We start from the raw sequence: 20,500 nt of genomic DNA, 5'->3' as shown, positions 1-20,500 counted from the left end.
AAAGGCCATGAAGGGCGTGAAAATGAGACACTCCCTATGCCTCAAAACCTAATACTGTTGGTGTCAGAAAAAAGCAGAAGTTAACCAAAGGAGTTACTAATAGTTATAAATTTCATTTTGTTCCATATAGAAATGGGATTACAGTAAAATAAAGGTTTTGAAAGGTCCACCTTTTCAATACAATAACAATGTCATAAGGGTACTAGTTTCGGCACTGGTATTGTGCCATCATCAGCCCTAGATGCAAATTGAACAATTATATACACATACCTAAAACAACCTAAAACACATTACTAGCATCTATGATGGTACATGAAATGAGTTAAAATTACAGTACAATTTGAAATGCTGCGGTATAAAATTCTTATAGCGACTCTGACGTAAATTTTACGTAATATTATGTAGTCCAGCCTGTGTATGTCCAGGTTAAGTGAAATCTACAATATTTATGTTGTCTATATGGGTTGACACTTGTTCACTTAAATTAGGTGGTTCCAAAGAAGTTGAATTGGTCTTATAGAGATCGTAGTGTGACCTGAGATTGAGATTCCCACTTCAGTTTGAAACCTGAAGAAGAATAATATTGAAAGTTATTACATTAATTGCGATCAGTATTTCAACTCCAATTACAACCTAAATGTAATCTATGAAAAACCTAATATCCTTTTTGATCTTTTAATTAACTGGCTTAGAAACATCAAACTATCGAAAAACAATTCAATCTTCCAAGTCATCCGCAACACACATTCCCTAAATTTTACACTATTGAGAATCTTCCACCGTTTTGATACTTTATTTTGCCTTTTGGCAAATTTTTTATTTATATGTTAACAGTACATGTTTCGTTCCTTGTTTAGGAACATCGTCAGCTGTTATAGTGGCTTAGGTGAATGGTTAAGATTTTAAAATACATAGATTTACAAATACATTGATTCACTTAAAAACTAAATACGAATTAAGATAGATGATATTAAAAACAGGGTGGCTTTAGTGTGTTAGTGGTATGAGAGCAGATGATTACATGGTTGATTGACTTAAAACTATGTCTATTCATTAGAATAGTTATTCAAAAAAAATTTCACTTTGTTACATAAAAAGTCTGTATGCAATTAAAATTCTTTAAAAAATGTTTGACTTCATAACATTGTTCGAATTGTTGAAAGTTTTTCTTCCTTTCCTTCCAGGTAAGTTGTTGTATGTTGTGTGCTTGCTTATAGTGCTTTTGACTGAGTCTAATGTGGAAACCTTTGGAGCTGATTGCTGATCTATTAATGTGAAGGGAGCCTCGTTTCAAATTTCTGAAATGAAATAAAATACGGTAGTGGGAATTTGTTCGAAAGCTGTGTCTTTGCGTAATATAGAATGTATAAAAAAGTTAATTTACCTTGCTATAGCTGAATTCCAATTCTACTGTGACCCTGGAGCGACGTTTGATGCTGCTTTGCGTGTGGTGAAGTAATGGTGTGTGTATTCCGTTCTATGCTCCTCCCTACGGGGAGGTGGGGCTGCGGAGAGGGGAGGGGGCGTGTCGGTTACAGTGACGGCATCAACTTTGGGAGGGCTGGGTAGAGGGGATGTACAAAATGGCGGAGGCTCTGTCTTGTTCATTCTTCTACTATCTGTATTGTGTCTTTTGCCTAATGCTTCGAGACTTGATAATGTCCCTTCAAATAAAGGGTTTCAATTATCAATAGTTTCATTGAGGTAATTGTCTTGATCACTTTTTTGTTCTAAATAAATATATAGATTTTCTAAAGTATTAAGGAGAGCTCAATTTATTTATTTTATGTAATATAGTTAAGTCCTGCTCTATGGTTGTAAATTGATGTCCCATTAAACTCATGTGCTGGCCCATCGCGGACATTTTTTTAATGTTGTTCGGCATTGACATGTTCTTGGTATCTTACAGTAAAACTGGGCCCAGTTTGTCCGACATAACTTTTTTTACATTGATGGCATTTTACTGTATAAACCCCTGATTCAGAGTGTTTGTTTTTACCTAGGGAATTGACAATGTTGTGATTAAAAAATTTTTGCTTCGTGTTGTTGCTGGTTGAAAATGCGATCTTATAATTATGTTTTCTGAATAAATTGGTTACTGTGTATAGGTTAGGGTTGTTGAATGTGAACTTAACGTATTTGTCTTTCTTTTTCGTTTCGGGTGTTAGATTGGTTTGCAATTTTTGTTTGAATTTACCGATTATTTTGTTTATTATCTTTGGTTGGAAACCGTTATACTGGGCTTGTTTGCGAATAAAGAGGAGTTCTTTTTCTCTTTCTATGTGTGTAAGGGGTATGTTAAACGCTCTGTATATGTAACTGTAATAAGCTGACCTTTTTTGCGATTCTGGGTGCAATGAGTAGTTTTTTATTGGGGTGGGAGTGAAAGTAGGTTTTCTATGTATCTTGAAGACGAACTCTTCCCTTTTTCGTGTTACATTTATGTCCAAAAAATTTATTGATTTTTCTTTTTCTTTTTGTAGTGTGAACTTTATTCTGGAATCAAGTGTATTTAATTTATTGAGGATATCGTCACTGTTATTCTCTTTTTGATCTATTACGGCAAAAATGTCGTCTACGAAGCGTATCCATAAATTAAGACCTTCTATTTGTCCTATTATTTTTTTATGTTCTAGGTAGTCAAGATAAATATTGGCTAAAATGCCCGAAGCCGGAGCACCCATTGGGAGGCCTTCTTGTTTATATATTTTGTTATTGAAAGTGAAGTAGTTGTGTTTCATAATGAATTTGAGTATGTTAATGAAATCCTCTATTTCTGGAATGCCGAGTTGATTATGTTCTATAAGATTCTTTCTGATAATTTTTATTGTTTCGTCTACTGAAATGTTTGTGTACATGTCCTTGATATCGAAGGAACATGTTACTTGATGTGGTGTTAACTTAAAGTTTTTGAGTACTCTGCAAAAATCTATGGAATTTTTTATTGGTGTCTTGTTGTGAAAAACGTAATGTTTGGTTAGGAAAGTGTGTACGTGTTGCGATGTTTTATAAGTAGGACTGTTGCAGAAGTTTATTATTGGTCTTATGGGGATTCCTTCTTTATGTAACTTGGGTAAAGCTTTTGCTGTTGGAATGCCGGGATTCATGTTTATCAATTTTTGGACGTCCTGTTCATTCAAAATAAAAGTTGCGTTTCTCAATAGTGTTTTTAACTCTTTCTGAGTTTTAGTTGTAGGGTCTCGTTCTATTTCCAAAAAAGTGCTATTGTTGAAGAAAGTTTCTGTTTTTTTGATGTATTCCTCTTTATCTAAAACTACTATTGTCCCTCCCTTGTCCGCTTTGGTAATTACTATTTCTTCTTGTTTTATTTTATGTGACAAGCTTGAAGTAGATTTATTTCTATTATGAGACACTTTTAAACCTTTAATTAAGTTCGGAATTTTCTTTTTTACCTCGTGTCTGATGTCATTCTGAATTTCGTTAGGGAGTTTTTGTATTACCGTTTCTACTTCTGCAATGGTGGTTATTAGCTCTTTTTCTTTATTCCTACTTGTCCAGTTGAAATTGGGGCCTTGACTTAGGGTTTTCATTTCCTCCTCGGTAAGATTAACCTTGGAAATGTTCTTAACTGGCAAAGGGTAATCTTCCAATTCGATTACTGAATTTGAAGAGTAAGCTTTGATGTTTTCGTTTTTGGACTTAGCATTTTTTAAAGATGTTAATTTGTTGTTAAGGATATCCTGTTTTCTACTTAAAATGATATCCATTTTTTCGTGGATGTATCTTTGAAACGAATCCCACTCTAAGGGTAACAGTAGTGTTGGACTTTGGAGATGTGCTAAATACATTTTACCATTGAGAAATGCTTACTTTGTGTAAAGGTATTTTATATCATTTTTTAGCCATATTTGATTGACTCTTTTTTGTGTTTCAAAGTGATGTCTGGATGGTACGTGCTTCTTTTGAGTTTTACTCAGAAATTTAGGAACTAGGTGTCTTTAAGACATTTCTTTAAAAAATCGATGTCTTTAGTTAACTTAGCTACCTTCACCTTTAGATTAAAGTAGATGTTACCTTCTTTATTTGCCTGGTTGGCCTTTGAATTGCAAGTAATCAGCTTCATTTTCCGTATCAAAATTTAATCACTAAATTTTACACTATTGAGAATCTTCCACCGTTTTGATACTTTATTTTGCCTTTTGGCAAATTTTTTATTTATATGTTAACAGTACATGTACATGTTTTGTTCCTTGTTTAGGAACATCCTCAGCTGTTATAGTGGCTTAGGTGAATGGTTAAGATTTTAAAATACACAGATCTACAAATACATCGATTCACTTAAAAACTAAATACGAATTAAGATAGATGATATTAAAAACAGGGTGGCGTTAGTGTGTTACTGGTATGAGAGCAGATGATTACATGGTTGATTGACTTAAAACTATGTCTATCCATTAGAATAGTTGTTCAAAAACGTTTTCACTTTGTTACATAAAAAGTCTGTATGCAATTAAAATTCTTTAAAAAATGTTTGACTTCATAACATTGTTCGAATTGTTGAAAGTTTTTCTTCCTTTCCTTCCAGGTAAGTTGTTGTATGTTGTGTGCTTGCTTATAGTGCTTTTGACTGAGTCTAATGTGGAAACCTTTGGAGCTGATTGCTGATCTATTAATGTGAAGGGAGCTTCGTTTCAAATTTCTGAAATGAAATAAAATACGGTAGTGGGAATTTGTTCGAAAGCTGTGTCTTTGCGTAATATAGAATGTATAAAAAAGTTAATTTACCTTGCTATAGCTGAATTCCGATTCTACTGTGACCCTGGAGGGACGTTTGATGCTGCCTTGCATCTGGTGAAGTAATGGTATGTGTATTCCGTTGTATGCTCCTCCCTACGGGGAGGTGGGGCTGCGGAGAGGGGAGGGGGCGTGTCGGTTACAGTGACCTGGACTTCACTTTCAATAACAAAATATATAAACAAGAAGGCCTCCCAGTGGGTACTCCAGCTTCGGGCATTTTAGCCAATATTTATCTCGACTACCTAGAACATACCAAAATAATAGGACAAATAGAAGGTCTTTATTTATGGATACGCTTCGTAGACGACATTTTTGCCGTAATAGATCAAAAAGAGAATAACAGTGACGATATCCTCAATAAATTAAATACACTTGATTCCAGAATAAAGTTCACACTAGGAAAAGAAAAAGAAAAATCAATAAATTTTTTGGACATAAATGTAACACGAAAAAGGGAAGAGTTCGTCTTCAAGATACATAGAAAACCTACTTTCACTCCCACCCCAATAAAAAACTACTCATTGCACCCAGAATCGCAAAAAAGGTCAGCTTATTACAGTTACATATACAGAGCGTTTAACATACCCCTTACACACATAGAAAGAGAAAAAGAACTGCTCTTTATTCGCAAACAAGCCCAGTATAACGGTTTCGAACCAAAGATAATAAACAAAATAATCGGTAAATTCAAACAAAAATTGCAAACCAATCTAACACCCGAAACGAAAAAGAAAGACAAATACCCTAAGTTCAAATTCAACAACTCTAACCTATACACAGTAACCAATTTATTCAGAAAACGTAATTATAAGATCGCATTTTCAACCAGCAACAACACGAAGCAAAAATTTTTTATAATCACAACATTGTCAATTCCCTAGGTAAAAACAAACACTCTGAATCAGGGGTTTATAAATTAAAATGCCATCAATGTAAAAAAAGTTATGTCGGACAAACTGGGCCCAGTTTTACTGTAAGATACCAAGAACATGTCAATGCCGAAAGACATAAAAAATTTTCCTCGATGGGCCAGCACATGAGTTTAATGGGACATCAATTTACAACCATAGAGCAGGACTTAACTATATTACATAAAATAAGCAAAGGAGCTCTCCTTAATACTTTAGAAAATCTATATATTTATTTAGAACAAAAAAGTGATCAAGACAATAACCTCAATGAAACTATTGATAATAGAAATCCTTTATTTGAAGGGACATTATCAAGTCTCGAAGCATTAGGCAAAAGACACAATACAGATAGTAGAAGAATGAACAAGACAGAGCCTCTGCCATTTTGTACATCCCCTCTACCCAGCCCTCCCAAAGTTGATGCCGTCACTGTAACCGACACGCCCCCTCCCCTCTCCGCAGCCCCACCTCCCCGTAGGGAGGAGCATAGAACGGAATACACACACCATTACTTCACCACACGCAAAGCAGCATCAAACTTCCCTCCAGGGTCACAGTAGAATCGGAATTCAGCTATAGCAAGGTAAATTAACTTTTTTATACATTCTATATTACGCAAAGACACAGCTTTCGAACAAATTCCCACTACCGTATTTTATTTCATTTCAGAAATTTGAAACGAGGCTCCCTTCACATTAATAGATCAGCAATCAGCTCCAAAAGTTTCCACATTAGACTCAGTCAAAAGCACTATAAGCAAGCACACAACATACAACAACTTACCTGGAAGGAAAGGAAGAAAAACTTTCAACAATTCGAACAATGTTATGAAGTCAAACATTTTTTAAAGAATTTTAATTGCATACAGACTTTTTATGTAACAAAGTGAAAATTTTTTTGAACAACTATTCTAATGAATAGACATAGTTTTAAGTCAATCAACCATGTAATCATCTGCTCTCATACCACTAACACACTAACCCCACCCTGTTTTTAATATCATCTATCTTAATTCGTATTTAGTTTTTAAGTGAATCAATGTATTTGTAAATCTATGTATTTTAAAATCTTAACATTCACCTAAGCCACTATAACAGCTGACGATGTTCCTAAACAAGGAACGAAACATGTACTGTTAACATATAAATAAAAAATTTGCCAAAAGGCAAAATAAAGTATCAAAACGGTGGAAGATTCTCAATAGTGTAAAATTTAGTGATTAAATTTTGATACGGAAAATGAAGCTGATTACTTGCAACACACATTCCCGTCAATTACCTCCAATACCCCACCCTTCTGCCCCGCTATATTTCCATTCCCCGTCGGTGTTCCGCCTCCTTCCTTTCCCTTGCCGCTTCCCTCTTCCGTCAATCCAACACATATGTTAAACATGCTGCTCATGGTGAGTTAATCGGTACTAATTAATTTTTAATGTTTTTAGTCATTTCTATACATTGCTTCCACCATCTTCTACGCCTAATTTGGCTTCCCGTTTTCTTCAGGTTTCAAACTGAAGTGCGAATCTCAATGTCAGGTCACACTATGATCTCCATAAGACCAATTCAACTGCTTTGGAACCACCGAATTTAAGTGAACAAGTGCCAACTCATATAGACAATTGTAGATTTCACTTAACCTGGACATACACAGGCTGGACTACACAATATTATATAAAATTTACGCCGGAGTCGCTATGAGAATTTTATACTGCAGCATTTCAAATTGTACCATAATTTTAACTCGCTTCATGTACCATCATAGATGCTAGTAATGTGTTTTAGGTTGTTTTAGGTATATGTATATAATTGTTCAATTTGCATCTAGGGTTGATGATGGCACATTACAGGTGCCGAAACTAATACCCTAATGACATGTGATTGATTCACAATAAAACATTATTGTATTGAAACTGTGGATCTTTAAGAACCTTTATTTTACTGTTAACCAAGGGAGGTCGGAGAGGGTAGATGAAAATGAGGAGCTCGACACAAGTAACTGGAAGCAATGCCGGGCTCATCTAGGGAAACGCACACTCCTAATTTCAGAGCTCGTGGTGCTCTTTTCAGTTGCCTCTTAAGCCCCATTCACAATGCAAACGTAACGTAACGTAAACTTAAAATTAACGTTAACTTACAAGTTAGCGGCCATCTTATCTAATGGAACCATTCACAATGCGCCGACGTAAACTTAACTGCGAGTCCGTAAAATTAAGGGATTGCAAACTCCAAGCTCTTGCGGTTAATTTTACGTTAACTTTAAGAACCAGCCAATCAGAGCAGAGGTAAACATTGTGTGTTGTGCACGATATAATGACTTCTTTCGACGAAACACTTGTTATTCTCTTTCAAATTAATCTTTGTGTGTAGGCTATGTATGATAGAAGGAAGAAAGAATTACAAATACGCTGTACCAAAAAATAATAGGTGGAAATAAATATCCTGTAGTAATGAAATCTGACGGTAAATGGCGGGAGACAAGCTCACAGCGCTGGGGAACAGACGAGAGACAATCCCTGTCATAAATAAAACAGTGTCCCTGTATATTTCTTAACGTTATGACGGACTACTAGTTTACGAAAACGATATCATCCAAACAAATAGATCCAAACATCTCATCGGGGTGTGATAGATAGGGTCATAGATGTCGGTAAAGGAGACCTTACATTTCTTTTTATTACAGAAGGGGAAGCAAATCGTAAGAAAGGCAAACAGTTCAGGTTTCATCCGCATGTCCAAAAATCGCCCTGAGATAACCTTCTTTGATTCAAGGGATGAACCCATTTTCTGCACCGTTGTTTAGATCGCCTTTTCAGGTACCGTAGGCCTACACAGCTCCCAGGAGCAAAGCAATAGATGTTTGAAGTAATATGAATTCCGCTACCACGTTATTTGATTCCATCGAGGTATTGAAATATAAAACTGCGAGATAGCCCAAAACCTGACTTCCGTACTAAATAACATGGCAGTGTTTTGATTGGCTGCTGTGTACTCTACGTTAATGTTACGTTCCTCCATTGTGAATACCACAAATTTTACGTTAATTTTACGGTTACGTTATGTCGTTAAGTTTACGGTTACGTTTGCATTGTGAATGGGGCCTTACGATAGGTAGGGGATACTGACCTCATCCATTTTCTTCTTTATGTACTTTATATTCAGTATAGTCTAGCATATGCTTGTGTTATTTCCAGGGTGGATATTGTTTACAGTCCTTAGCAGAAGGTGCTGCTCTCACACTAAGGTGTCTGCTGGGTGATCCATGTCCTCCTCTGCCCCCGTTGGATCCACCATGTGACAGGTGAAACATTTTCAAATCCATCAAATACAGTATGTGTAGTTCAGTTCTTATGAGTTTCGACTTAACATTTGAGCACTGCCTTTTGGAGGAGGCTAAGCGAATGAATAAGCAGCCAATCACTCCGATAGAGCGTGTTAGGCTCTAGTTCCGGTTACCAGTTTTGTCGATCTGTTGTTTACTATAACCAGGTGCTATCGGCTGTGTGTTGTATTGTGTTCAATTCTTTTCGTGGTCTTTGTCAGTTCACTTGGTCATTCTTGACAAAGCACCAAAAATGGCAGCTAGAAATAATGAGTTGATTGAGTGGTTGAAGGAGCACAATATTTCGATTCGCGATGACATGAGGAAGGGGGATCTCGTGCATCTCATGAAACAAAAGAAGCCCTAGTACCCAGTATACGTGGTGGATGAAATAGACAGGAGGCATGGGCATAAAGTTGTTCGCCTTACACTATACCATTGCCATTTTAACACCGTAGAACTGATTTGGGCCCAAGTGAAGGATACCCGACTCTTTGGAAGTTGAAAGATTTCTTTGGGAAGCCGTAGGCCTTATAAGTGCCGAAGACTGGAGCAAGGTTGTGCGACAATCCAAGATAAGTGAAAGTTGGAAGAGGGGAAAATATTACAGACAATTATGTTGAAGACGTTATTATCTCGTTACGGTCAAACTAGCGTGAAACATCAACAGATGACGACAATTCTGATAGTGACTCAGAAATGAATGGTATACACTATTCCCTTTGTAGGATCTTTCCCTTCCTTAGAAGAAATTTAATCTATCAGGGATGCAAGCTCTTCTAGATCGTGAGCAGAAATGTCATTTTCTCATGTTTTATCTGTTTGAGCATTGATCTGTTTTTATCTTATAGCCTTATCATAAATATGTTGTGTTATTGTTAGTATTATGTGAGTTATGTATGTTGCTACAAAGAATAATTTATTCTAGACTTACATTTCAGTATATACATTGCCGTTCTCCGGGTACTTAGGTTTTCCCTGTCATCTTTCATTCCAGCAACACTCCAATATAATTTCATTTCATCTGTCAGTCATTAATAATTGCCCCAGAGGAGTGCGGCAGGCTTTGGCAGCTAGCACAATTCCTATCCACGCTGCAAAATAAGGGCTTCGTTCATTCCATTCCTGACCCACTCAGATGACTGGAAACAGGCTGTGGATTTTCATTTTCAGTCATAGATTTTGGACTAACTTGTTTGACCTACTTGGCCCTTGAGCAGAGAAAACATAAGAAATAAACTTCATGACACCAAAACCCTGATGGACCTTGGCTTACTAACCAATCGCTGCTTAGCCTGAAGGCCTGCAGATTATGAGGTGATACATGGTCAGCACAACTAATCATCTAGGCCATTATTTTTGGTTTTCTAGACCCGAGTCGCTATCTCACCATCAGAAAGCTGGTCAATTGTTCTTGCGTAGGCTGAGTGGATTTTGAACTAGCCCTCAGATCCAAGTAAAAATCCCTGATCTGGCTAGGAATCTAACTAGGGCCTCTGGCTCCTTGAGCAGATAACCCTCCCTCTTCTCACAGCATTTGACCATTTAAAATAAGGCAAACACACCTAGCCAACATTGGAAACACTCATCGAGAACGGGACCACTAAATTGAGAAGAAATTGAGCATGTTGCTATTTTAAAATTTGAAATTCATCGGCATTTTTCCATCACGTGTCACATACATTTCACCTGGCATGTTGTCTCCTCTCAAACTTGGATTCTCAAGCTTTTTCACTCCCCTCCTAACCATTCGTGGTGATGGTTGACTCTACAAAGACAGACTGTCAGTTCTGAATTTTCAACACATTGATTTCGGCCTGTTTTTTAATTGTATCAAACTACAAAATGTTTAGATTAAGAGGTCCACAACATCACTATAAGCACTTATTGTTCGTTTCCATCTGTATCATTTGGTTTTCATTTCTTTTTTTCTTAGGTTTAACACATTTTTTAGATTCATTTGTGTAGGTATAATAAACCTTTTTTTCACTGAATTTGTCCATCTAATGATGCAAATGTTGTATATTGTATTGTTTTTTATATCTGTCATATTTCTTGATTTTCATTTGTTCCTTCATTATGTTTTTAGCACATTTTATACTGTATTATGTAAATACAGTGACTCACATAATTATTCGGACAGACATGATTTATTATAGTTTTATAGATTTATTATAGTTTCCTTTGTATTAGTGGTTTCAGTAATAAAGCACTCATATTTTGGGCCGATGACCTTCGATGTTAGGCCCCTTAAAACAACAAGCATCATCATCATCAAATTAGATACAAGTTTCTGTATGGAATATAAAAGCTAAACATCCATCATTCTTCTGACGAACACGCTCAATGAAAATATAATCATTAAAATCAAAATCAAAACCAATATTGCACAAAATTATCCGGACACTTGCCGTTTTACTTATGGTCCTAAAGGTTCAGTATCTGGTGGGCTTTCAATTCATTATACTGTAATTACTTCCCTGAGTCGACTTGTCATGCTCTCATTTAAAGATAAAAATTTCATTGTTCCGTATTGAAAGCATTAACGTTAAAAATTAAATAATTGAAAAAGAGGTTCAACCTATTCAATACATAAAAGAAAGAAATGTAGTGATTACATTCTTATTTAATAGTAACTATAAATGGGACCGGTTTCGACCCTAGTCCAGGTCATCGTCAGCCGTAAAAACATGTAAAACAATGCATATGAAAAAGAAAAAGAAAAAGATTAAGTGAATTCTGGATCGGTATAAGATGAAACATAAATTAACGATGGGGGTAGAAATTGTGAGTCACTTAGAAGAAAACAGTACGTAATATTAAGAATGGTAGTATGGCACACGCAATGATAGGCGAAGTCTCACAATGTTTATGAATATTGGAGAACAGTCAAAAGGGTCAGTTTCCACACTCTGTCAGGCACAAAGTCACAACACTATCAAATAATATATGAAGATCATGAATAACTTGAAGTCGCAGACGAATAGATTTGTAGAAGCAAACTGCCAGCTCCCGGTGATCAGCGCGGCACATTCAAGGTCATGCGCTGCGGTCTCGAATGCCAAAGTAGAATGGAGAATATCCTGAAAGTCCAGTATTTGTCTCGGTTGCGGGAAGTTAAGTACATGTATATAGAAATATATAACGCAAATCAGTATAATTGAATGAGTACTTGTGCTCCTGCTAAGTTCTTGGAAAACAGTTGACTTGAAAAAACAATTGTAAAGAGAAAAAAATATAGTAAAAAGCGCAATATCGGAAAACAAATGAAAACTTATATGCACAGTGCGCTATTTTTTAAATTGAAAAAATTTTAGGTCATGATTGAAGTAGTCGAAGTTGGCGCAAGACAAGAGTTAAAATTTGAAAGAGGAGAACCGAAATGAAGGTCGATTGGTTTTTTTTTAATAGAGAAGGTAGAATAAATTAACAGAGGAAGAGTGATAGTGAAATAAGAGAAAGAATAAAAGAAATTGAAGTTAGATGGTATTGAGGAAGGATAAGATAGGGAAATGAAGGAGGGGTAGTTTAGGGTGGGTTAGGAGGGTGGGTTATTGGAGGTAGAAAATGTGGGTGGGAACTTTGTAAGGCATGGAAAATAGAATTGGGGTTTTGGAATTTGGAATTTTTGAGAAGAAGAATTAGGAAGTCAAAAAGGATATTGGGTTTTTCAGAAATGTCGTTTAAATTGAAATTAGGGTTGAAGTACTGGTCAAGGTGCATAAAGCAATTTTCAGTAATGTTTAAGAGGGGGCCTTTGTTAATGATTTTAAGTATATTCATGTCATTGTCAATACTGGTGAAACTATGCTTGGAGTCTTGTATGTGCTGTCCTATGGCAGAGAATCTGTTGTATTTAATGGCGTTGACATGTTCAGAGTACCTGATATTGAAGTTGCGGCCAGTTTGTCCGACGTAGGAGGAATTGCAGTTGTTGCATTTGAATCTGTATACACCAGATTTAGAAAAAGCATTAGATTTATTTAGAGATTTAGAGTTGTGTAAGATATCAAGATTTCTATTGTTAGTTCTAAAAGAAATTTTCATATTATGTTTTTTAAAAATATTAGTTATTTTATAAGCATCCTGAGTGAAAGTGAAGGTGGAAAAAGCAGTTGGTTTTATTGTGTCTTTAGATAAAGTGGTTTTTGGACGGTGTTTGAATTTGTTGATGATGCGGTTTATGAAGGAGTTGTTAAAGCCATTGAATTTAGCAATGTTGCGGATGGTGTTTAATTCATTATTTAAATCTTTTTTGGACATAGGGGTGTTGAAAGCACGAAAAATTAAGCTGTTATAAGTAGCACGTTTATGAGCTCCGGGGTGCGAAGAATCTTGTCTTATTGTGGTTGCTGTTTGGGTTGGTTTTCTGAAAATTTTGTAAGATAAAGAAGAAGGATGTCTAGTAATGGTTAGGTCTAGAAAATTAAGAGTTTGGTTGTGTTCTGATTCGAGGGTGAATTTAATGTTAGAGTCTAAGTTGTTGAGATGAAGAAGTGTAGAGGCTGCGTTGGTTGATTCCTCATTTGATATTACTAATGTGTCATCGACATATCTCGCCCAAAAGAGGATGTTGGAGAAATTATTATTATTATTATTTTTATTATTATTATTAATTCTTGTGTTTTCTAAGAAGTCGAGGTAAATTTCAGCAAGAATGCCAGAAGCTGGTGAGCCCATAGCCAAGCCATCTTGTTGATAAATGGTGTTGTCAAAGGTAAAATAATTATTGTTGAGAACTAATTTTAAAATAGACATGAAGTCTTGAATTTCAAGTTTACTTAGGTTACTGAATTTGTTTAGGTTGTTGTTTATAATGGGGAATAATTTTGAAATTGGAATACTGGGGTACATGTTCACAATGTCAAAAGAATGGAGAGAAAAGTTTGGTTGGATTTCAAAATTCTTTAATTTGTTGATTAGATCAGAAGTGTTTTTGATAGATTTGTTGGATAAAAATCGATAATTTTTTTAGTAAAAATGTTTGGATGAATTTAGAAGTGTTGTATAGGGGACTGGGTCTGTAATTGATTATTGGACGGATGGGAATGTTAGTTTTGTGAATTTTAGGGAGGGCTTTGGCAGTGGGTAGTCCTGGGTTCATGTTTATTAATTTAGTTTTTTCTTGATCTGTGAGGAGAAAGGAAGCGTTTTTTAAAGTATGTTTGAGTAGGCGTTGGATTTTTGTGGTTGGGTCTTTTTTTACTATAGAGAAAGAAGGGTCACTGAAAAAGGTTTTGGTTTTATCTAAGTAGTCAGTTTTTCCCATTATGACAGTAGTGTTGCCTTTATCAGATTTGGTGATAATGAGATTATTGTCATTGATTTTCTTTTTAAGATCTGAAATGATTTTATTATCTTAAATTAAATTATTATTATTATTATTATTATTATTATTATTATTATTATTATTATTATTATTAAGAGAGATGTTTTTGTTATTGTTAATGAAGATTTTTTCGAGTTTCCTTTTTACTTCATATCTGATTTCATCTTGTTCATCTGTTGGCATTTTGTTAATGGCTGTTTCAGATTCAATAATTAAATTGGTGGCTACATTGAAAGTTTTGAGATTGGGCCAATTGTGTTTGAGGCCCTTCGAAAGAATTGAGTTTTCAACATCACTCAGAGTTGTTTTAGATAGATTTACGATGGGAGGATGGAATTGTTCAATAGTTTTGGAGGGTGTGTTACGGTTCTTAAACTGGAATTCATGTGAAGAAGAGTTGTTCTTAAGAATTTTGAGTTTTTTCTCTAGGGTTTGTAGTTTGATTGATAGTACATGAAATAATTTATTGTCTACTTGAGTTACAAAGAGGTTCCATTGTGCACTCGGGAGAAGATTAGCAATTTCTAGATGTGTTTCGTATAATCTGTTGTTTAAAAATGATTTTTTCTTGTATAAGAAACGAATTTCGTTTTTTAACCAAATTTTGTTGGTTATTCTTTGGGTTTTTAACATGTGAGGAGAAGAAATGTTTTTTCTGGTACAACTTTGAAGAAATTTGGGGGTAAGATTGTAGGATATGCATTGTTTCAAGAAGTCGATGTCTTTTCCTAATTTAGCGATCTTGATCTTAAGGCCCATGTAAGAGAAGGCTTTTTGTTTAGCTTGGTTAGCTTGTGCATTTAAAGATAAAAATTTCATTGTTCCGTATTGAAAGTATTAACGTTAAAAATTAAATAATTGAAAAAGAGGTTCAACCTATTCAATACATAGGAAAGAAATGTAGTGATTACATTTTTATTTAATAGTAAATATAAATGGGACCGGTTTCGACCCTAGTCCAGGTCATCGTCAGCCGTAAAAACATGTAAAACAATGCATATGAAAAAGAAAAAGAAAAAGATTAATTAAACTCTGGATCGGTTTAAGATGAAACAGTACGTAATATTAAGAATGGTAGTATGGCACACGCAATGATAGGTGAAGTCTCACAATGTTTATGAATATTGGAGAACAGTCAAAAGGGTCAGTTTCCACACTCTGTCAGGCACAAAGTCACAACACTATCAAATAATATATGAAGATCATAAATAACTTGAAGTCGCAGACGAATAGATTTGTAGAAGCAAACCGCCAGCTCCCGGTGTTCAGTGCGGCACATTCAAGGTCATGCGCTGCGGTCTCCTTGGAAAACAGTTGACTTGAAAGCACAGTGCGCTATTTTTTAAATTGAAAAAATTTTAGGTCATGATTGAAGCAGTCGAAGTTGGCGCAAGACAAGAGTTAAAATTTGAAAGAGGAGAACCGAAATGAAGGTCGATGTTTTTTTTTTTTTTTTTTTAATAGAGAAGGTAGAATAAATTAACAGAGGAAGAGTGATGTGAAATAAGAGAAAGAATAAAAGAAATTGAAGTTAGATGGTATTGAGGAAGGATAAGATAGGGAAATGAAGGAGGGGTAGTTTAGGGTGTGCCATACTACCATTCTTAATATTACGTACTGTTTTCTTCTAAGTGACTCACAATTTCTACCCCCATTGTTAATTTATGTTTCATCTTATACCGATCCAGAATTCACTTAATCTTTTTCTTTTTCATATGCATTGTTTTACATGTTTTTACGGCTGACGATGACCTGGACTAGGGTCGAAACCGGTCCCATCTATAGTTACTATTAAATAAAAATGTAATCACTACATTTCTTTCTTTTATGTATTGAATAGGTTGAACCTCTTTTTCAGTTATCTAATTTTTAACGTTGCCATGCTCTCCACTAATTTCTGGATGTAATCGGGAAATATCTTCTGTCACTCTTCTTGAAATCAATTTTTCAGTTATTCTCTAGATGTGATTGTTGTTTTCCTTATTTCTTTATCCAGTTTGTCCCAAAGATTCTCAATCCCATTCAAGTCTGGTGATTGAGGGGGAGGATGAAGCACCTTTGCGCAATTAAACAATAACCACATCCTTACATTCCAGGCCATATGCTTTGGGTCGTTATTTTGATAAAACTTAAAATGTTCACCAATCCCCATCTTTTCGGCACTCTTTTTCATATTGTCCCTCAGTATTTTAAGGTATTGAAAGTGGTCCATTTTACCCTCAATAAAAACCAATTCACCAACTCTATTCGCTGACATGCACCCCCACACCATTACATGTCCACCACCATGCTTCACAGTTGCTTTCAGATTTTTCTCTTGAAGCTCAGTATTAGGACGCCGCCAAACTGTTATCCTCCCACCAGATTGAAATATGTTAAATTTACTCTTATCAGCAAACATAACGTCATTCCACCACTCATTGTCTTCTTTAACATGCTCATTGGCAAACAGCATTCTCTTTCTTCGATTTACTTGATTTATGAAGGGCTTCCTTCTTGTAATATGGCCGTGAAAGTTACCTCTTCTGAGCACTCTCCATATTGTTTGTGGATGCACTTTCTTTCTGCTGCCTGTGGCAATCTCCATAGCGAGTTTTGGAGCACTTAACTTGGGTGCCTTTTTCATTTCTCTGATGATATAACACTCTTCCCTCACAGAAAAAAGTTCTTGGACTATCTTCCTCCTGGAATCTTGTGATAATATCAGAGACTGTACTTTTCTTCATTTGTAACATTTCAGCAATTTTGCGACAACTTTTACCTTTAGCATGGTGAAAATTTACTAGCTGCCGCTGTTCGATTGTGCTCTCTCTTCCTCTGCGGCCCATTTTCACCTACGTTGTACACAGCACTCGTAACACACTGAATGTTTACGTTCACATTGTCCGTGGCTCTTTTAAATACGACCTCTGCACGGCAACTGACTTCTGTCCGAATAATTTTCTCGAAGCACGTTAACTGCGTTCTGAGGTTCCATGGTCACTGGTTCTCTCCTGTTTTCTAAAAGTACACATTTGAACGTCGTTTTGAATCTGTCAAACTGGGTTGCGTGTACGATATTTTCTCTGAAATATAGGCCCAGTGTGTAGCAAAGACTATAATTACTAACGTGTCCGAATAATTATGTGAGTCACTGTAACTTTAACCCCCCCCTATTTCACTGTAGATGGCTCAAAGGAGTCGAAACATGTTTGAATTTTATTACTCCATCTAATGATGGAATTATGTATTGGTCAGGAGGATACATTAAAATTTTTCCTTTGTAAAATGTGTTGCCTGCAGGGGCACTATCAAATATTGAATGGCCATGATTGATATGAAAGAGGAAAAGGGAAGAATTCATTAAAAAGGATCGGGATTGGGAGCAGAGTCCTGCATGGATGTGGATATCCGCGAAGTTAGTGTCTTGGTGAATACAAATTGTTTACAGTGTGGATAATTTTACTGACAATTTCTAAATAATGAAGTTTATTGATTTTCACTCAGGTATTTTCTTATTTTTGCACGTAGTTAGGCAACCCTTGACATTGATATGGGAGAATGGTGATATGTAAATAGCCTTGAGACCATAAAGCCGTAAATGACCTAAGCCTAACTATCCCCTGCCTGCAATTAGTGGAAGGAACAAAAGTTCCTAAAGAGAATCACTCAATATGTCGTTATATCTTGATTAATTAGTTAACTTACTTAGATTAACTTACAGGACCGGTTTTGACTTTTTGAACAGTCATCATCAACTGTACGTTGGTACCTTTACATAAGTTAAATATTGGTTGAATTGCCTTTCCAAATGGAGAAGTTGTGGGGAAGCACTATGTCCAAGCATTCAAATTGGGCATCTTTAAGAGTGAAAATTGGTTATATGGTACATTCTAGATGGTTGAAAGATTGTTTTTTAGGCTAAATATGTCATTAGTCGCGAAAGGAAATTCCTAAAAAATCTGTCACTGTAGGGGTCTGGTGCAAGGTATAAGGGCTATTGTATTATGTTAACAGATTTATCTGTTTCAATATCTTTGGTGTAATCTGATTCAACATTTATAATAACCGCGGATACAGGTGCGGATTAAGCAAGTGCAGATGCGGATGAAAGAAGTGCAGATGCGGAGTGGATGCAGGCAATATTTTGTTTACCTGTGCAGGGCTCTAGTTAGGAGAGAACATTAGTTGACTAGAAAAGTTGATGGGGAGGAGTCTGTCTGTCTGTCTGTCTGTCTGTCTGTCTGTCTGTCTGTCTGTCTGTCTGTCTGTCTGTCTGTCTGTCTGTCTGTCTGTCTGGTTTTAGCACTTTGCTAAGCGGTGTATCAAAATGGTAAATTTTTTTTTTGGATGAAAATAGATACATTTTACTCTTTATTGTTGGATTATTCAGACCATGGTAAGAGTGAGTGACTTCATTCTATCTTTTCAGTATCCAAGAGACTATCCTGGATGTCATCTATGCCCATCGAGAGCACTGGCAGTGCTTTCAGTTTCAAGAAACTTACCAGGTTGGAATTCAGCCTGAGGGTCCCATCTTAAACTCTGTTAGTGCTTGCGGAATTGAAGATGAGAAGAAACAAAAAGAGGATTCTCCAAAGTCTGGTGTTCTGCGAAATCGTCATTATCCTGTAGTCAAATTTATGGGCTCAGAAGATCGGCCAGAATCATATTTAACAAGGAACTGTTATCCTGTTCAGAGTGATGAGTTCAAATGTGATGTTGAAGCCAGGTTGAACAGCTTGATCATAAGTAAGTATTGTACATTCATTCCTACAGTGTATGTCCAGTGACTTTTATTTTCAAAATTTGTTTGCATTTTATTATTGTTAGTAATTAGGGCAGTCTGTCTTAACTGTCTTGTCTCTCATTAAATCCAGAGGTTAACCCTGAAAAATATTGCCTTTCTTATTTTGATACATAAACTCCTGAAGTTTCCTTACCCGGATAGCACTGTTTATGGACTTTTGCCTGTCCACGCTACAACAGATCCACCTCCGCAAGCAATGGTAGACCATCTGAATGATATAACATGAAATGGGAAGCATCTGAGAAAAGCACAGGATGCCGTTGTTTAGCTGCCAGTGTAGATGATCTCTGGCAAACTGTAGTCTCCTCCCATGATAAGGCATGGCCAAGGCATATACTCGAACGGATCGTCGTGATCTTAAATTGGCCACTCAAAGCCCGTTTCTGACTGTTTGGTTACTAACTCGTATTCTCTCTGCCTATCGTCACAAAAGGAAAGAAAAATTCCACCTAATCAATACATTTATTTACATGTAAAATATTACATATCTAGGACCGGTTTCGACCATTTATAGGTCATCCTCAGCAATATCAGAATCAGATTTACATTTTTATCTTATGCCTCTTAAGGACCTTCATGACATACTATTTTATACTTTCAATAAAAAACTTTTCTTAAAAAACTTATAAAATTACAAGCATTGTGATAAAATTACAAACTTTGTCTTATTATATACATGCAATTGTGACTGAAAGAATTCATCTGTACGCTTATGAAGCATAGGTATTTTGTTTATTCTGCTGAATTAAGCCCCATTCTATAAATGTGTAATCTTATTTGAGATAAGTTTGTTTACGATCGTGAAGTTATAGCGATAAGCTATCAGTAAAATGTGATGAATAAAATTTGCGTGTTAAATATCTTATTACATTTTTACATTAAAGCATTGGAGTATAACAATGCTTTAGGTAGACTATAAATGTGTGTTGACTACTATAAAATTTCACATAAACACACTAAGATATTTTAAAGTGTAATTATTATACATTAGAGTCTAAAATATTTGTTTGCTTTAGTTCTTGCGTTGTTTTATAATGGAATATTGCAACAATTTGCCTTTACATAACGCTAAATATTTAAAATGATATTTAAATATGCTATATATGGATGGCTTATAAGTCCAATTATTAAGTGTCAGTTCCTTCTTGTGCAAATTACAAGTTCCAATATGCAATGTTTATGTTGTGTGTGAAACACCAATGTCTATTAACTGAAATGCTTATTGTTACTTCAAAAGTTTTTAACACCTAAAATGTCATGTAGTATGGCCAATGTATTAGTGACACTGAAATATATCTAAAAATATAGTTGTTGGCCTTGATTCTTGCGTTATATTTTGCACCATTTGCCTTTTACTTAAGAATTTTGATATTATTCTATGTCATATATTGGTCT

The 20,500-nt window shown here is 35.5% G+C and overlaps 1 protein-coding gene across 8 annotated transcripts in view; it reads left to right on the top strand.

Moving 5' to 3' along the window:
* HDAC6 (histone deacetylase 6) overlaps positions 1-20,500 on the top strand; it is a 458,923-nt gene that overhangs the window by 125,836 nt on the left and 312,587 nt on the right. For all 8 annotated transcript variants that reach the window (XM_067152102.2, XM_067152103.2, XM_067152104.2 and 5 more), the window contains 2 exons: positions 8,860-8,966; positions 18,728-19,047. In XM_067152102.2, coding sequence (XP_067008203.1) covers positions 8,860-8,966; positions 18,728-19,047 — 427 coding nt within the window. The remainder of the gene's footprint in view (positions 1-8,859; positions 8,967-18,727; positions 19,048-20,500) is intronic.

Source organism: Anabrus simplex, chromosome 8 (genome assembly GCF_040414725.1).
Source record: "Anabrus simplex isolate iqAnaSimp1 chromosome 8, ASM4041472v1, whole genome shotgun sequence".
Lineage (NCBI taxonomy): Eukaryota > Metazoa > Arthropoda > Insecta > Orthoptera > Tettigoniidae > Anabrus > Anabrus simplex.
The sequence above is the reverse complement of the archived record's forward strand: the minus strand, read 5'-3'. Positions and strand labels throughout refer to the sequence as shown.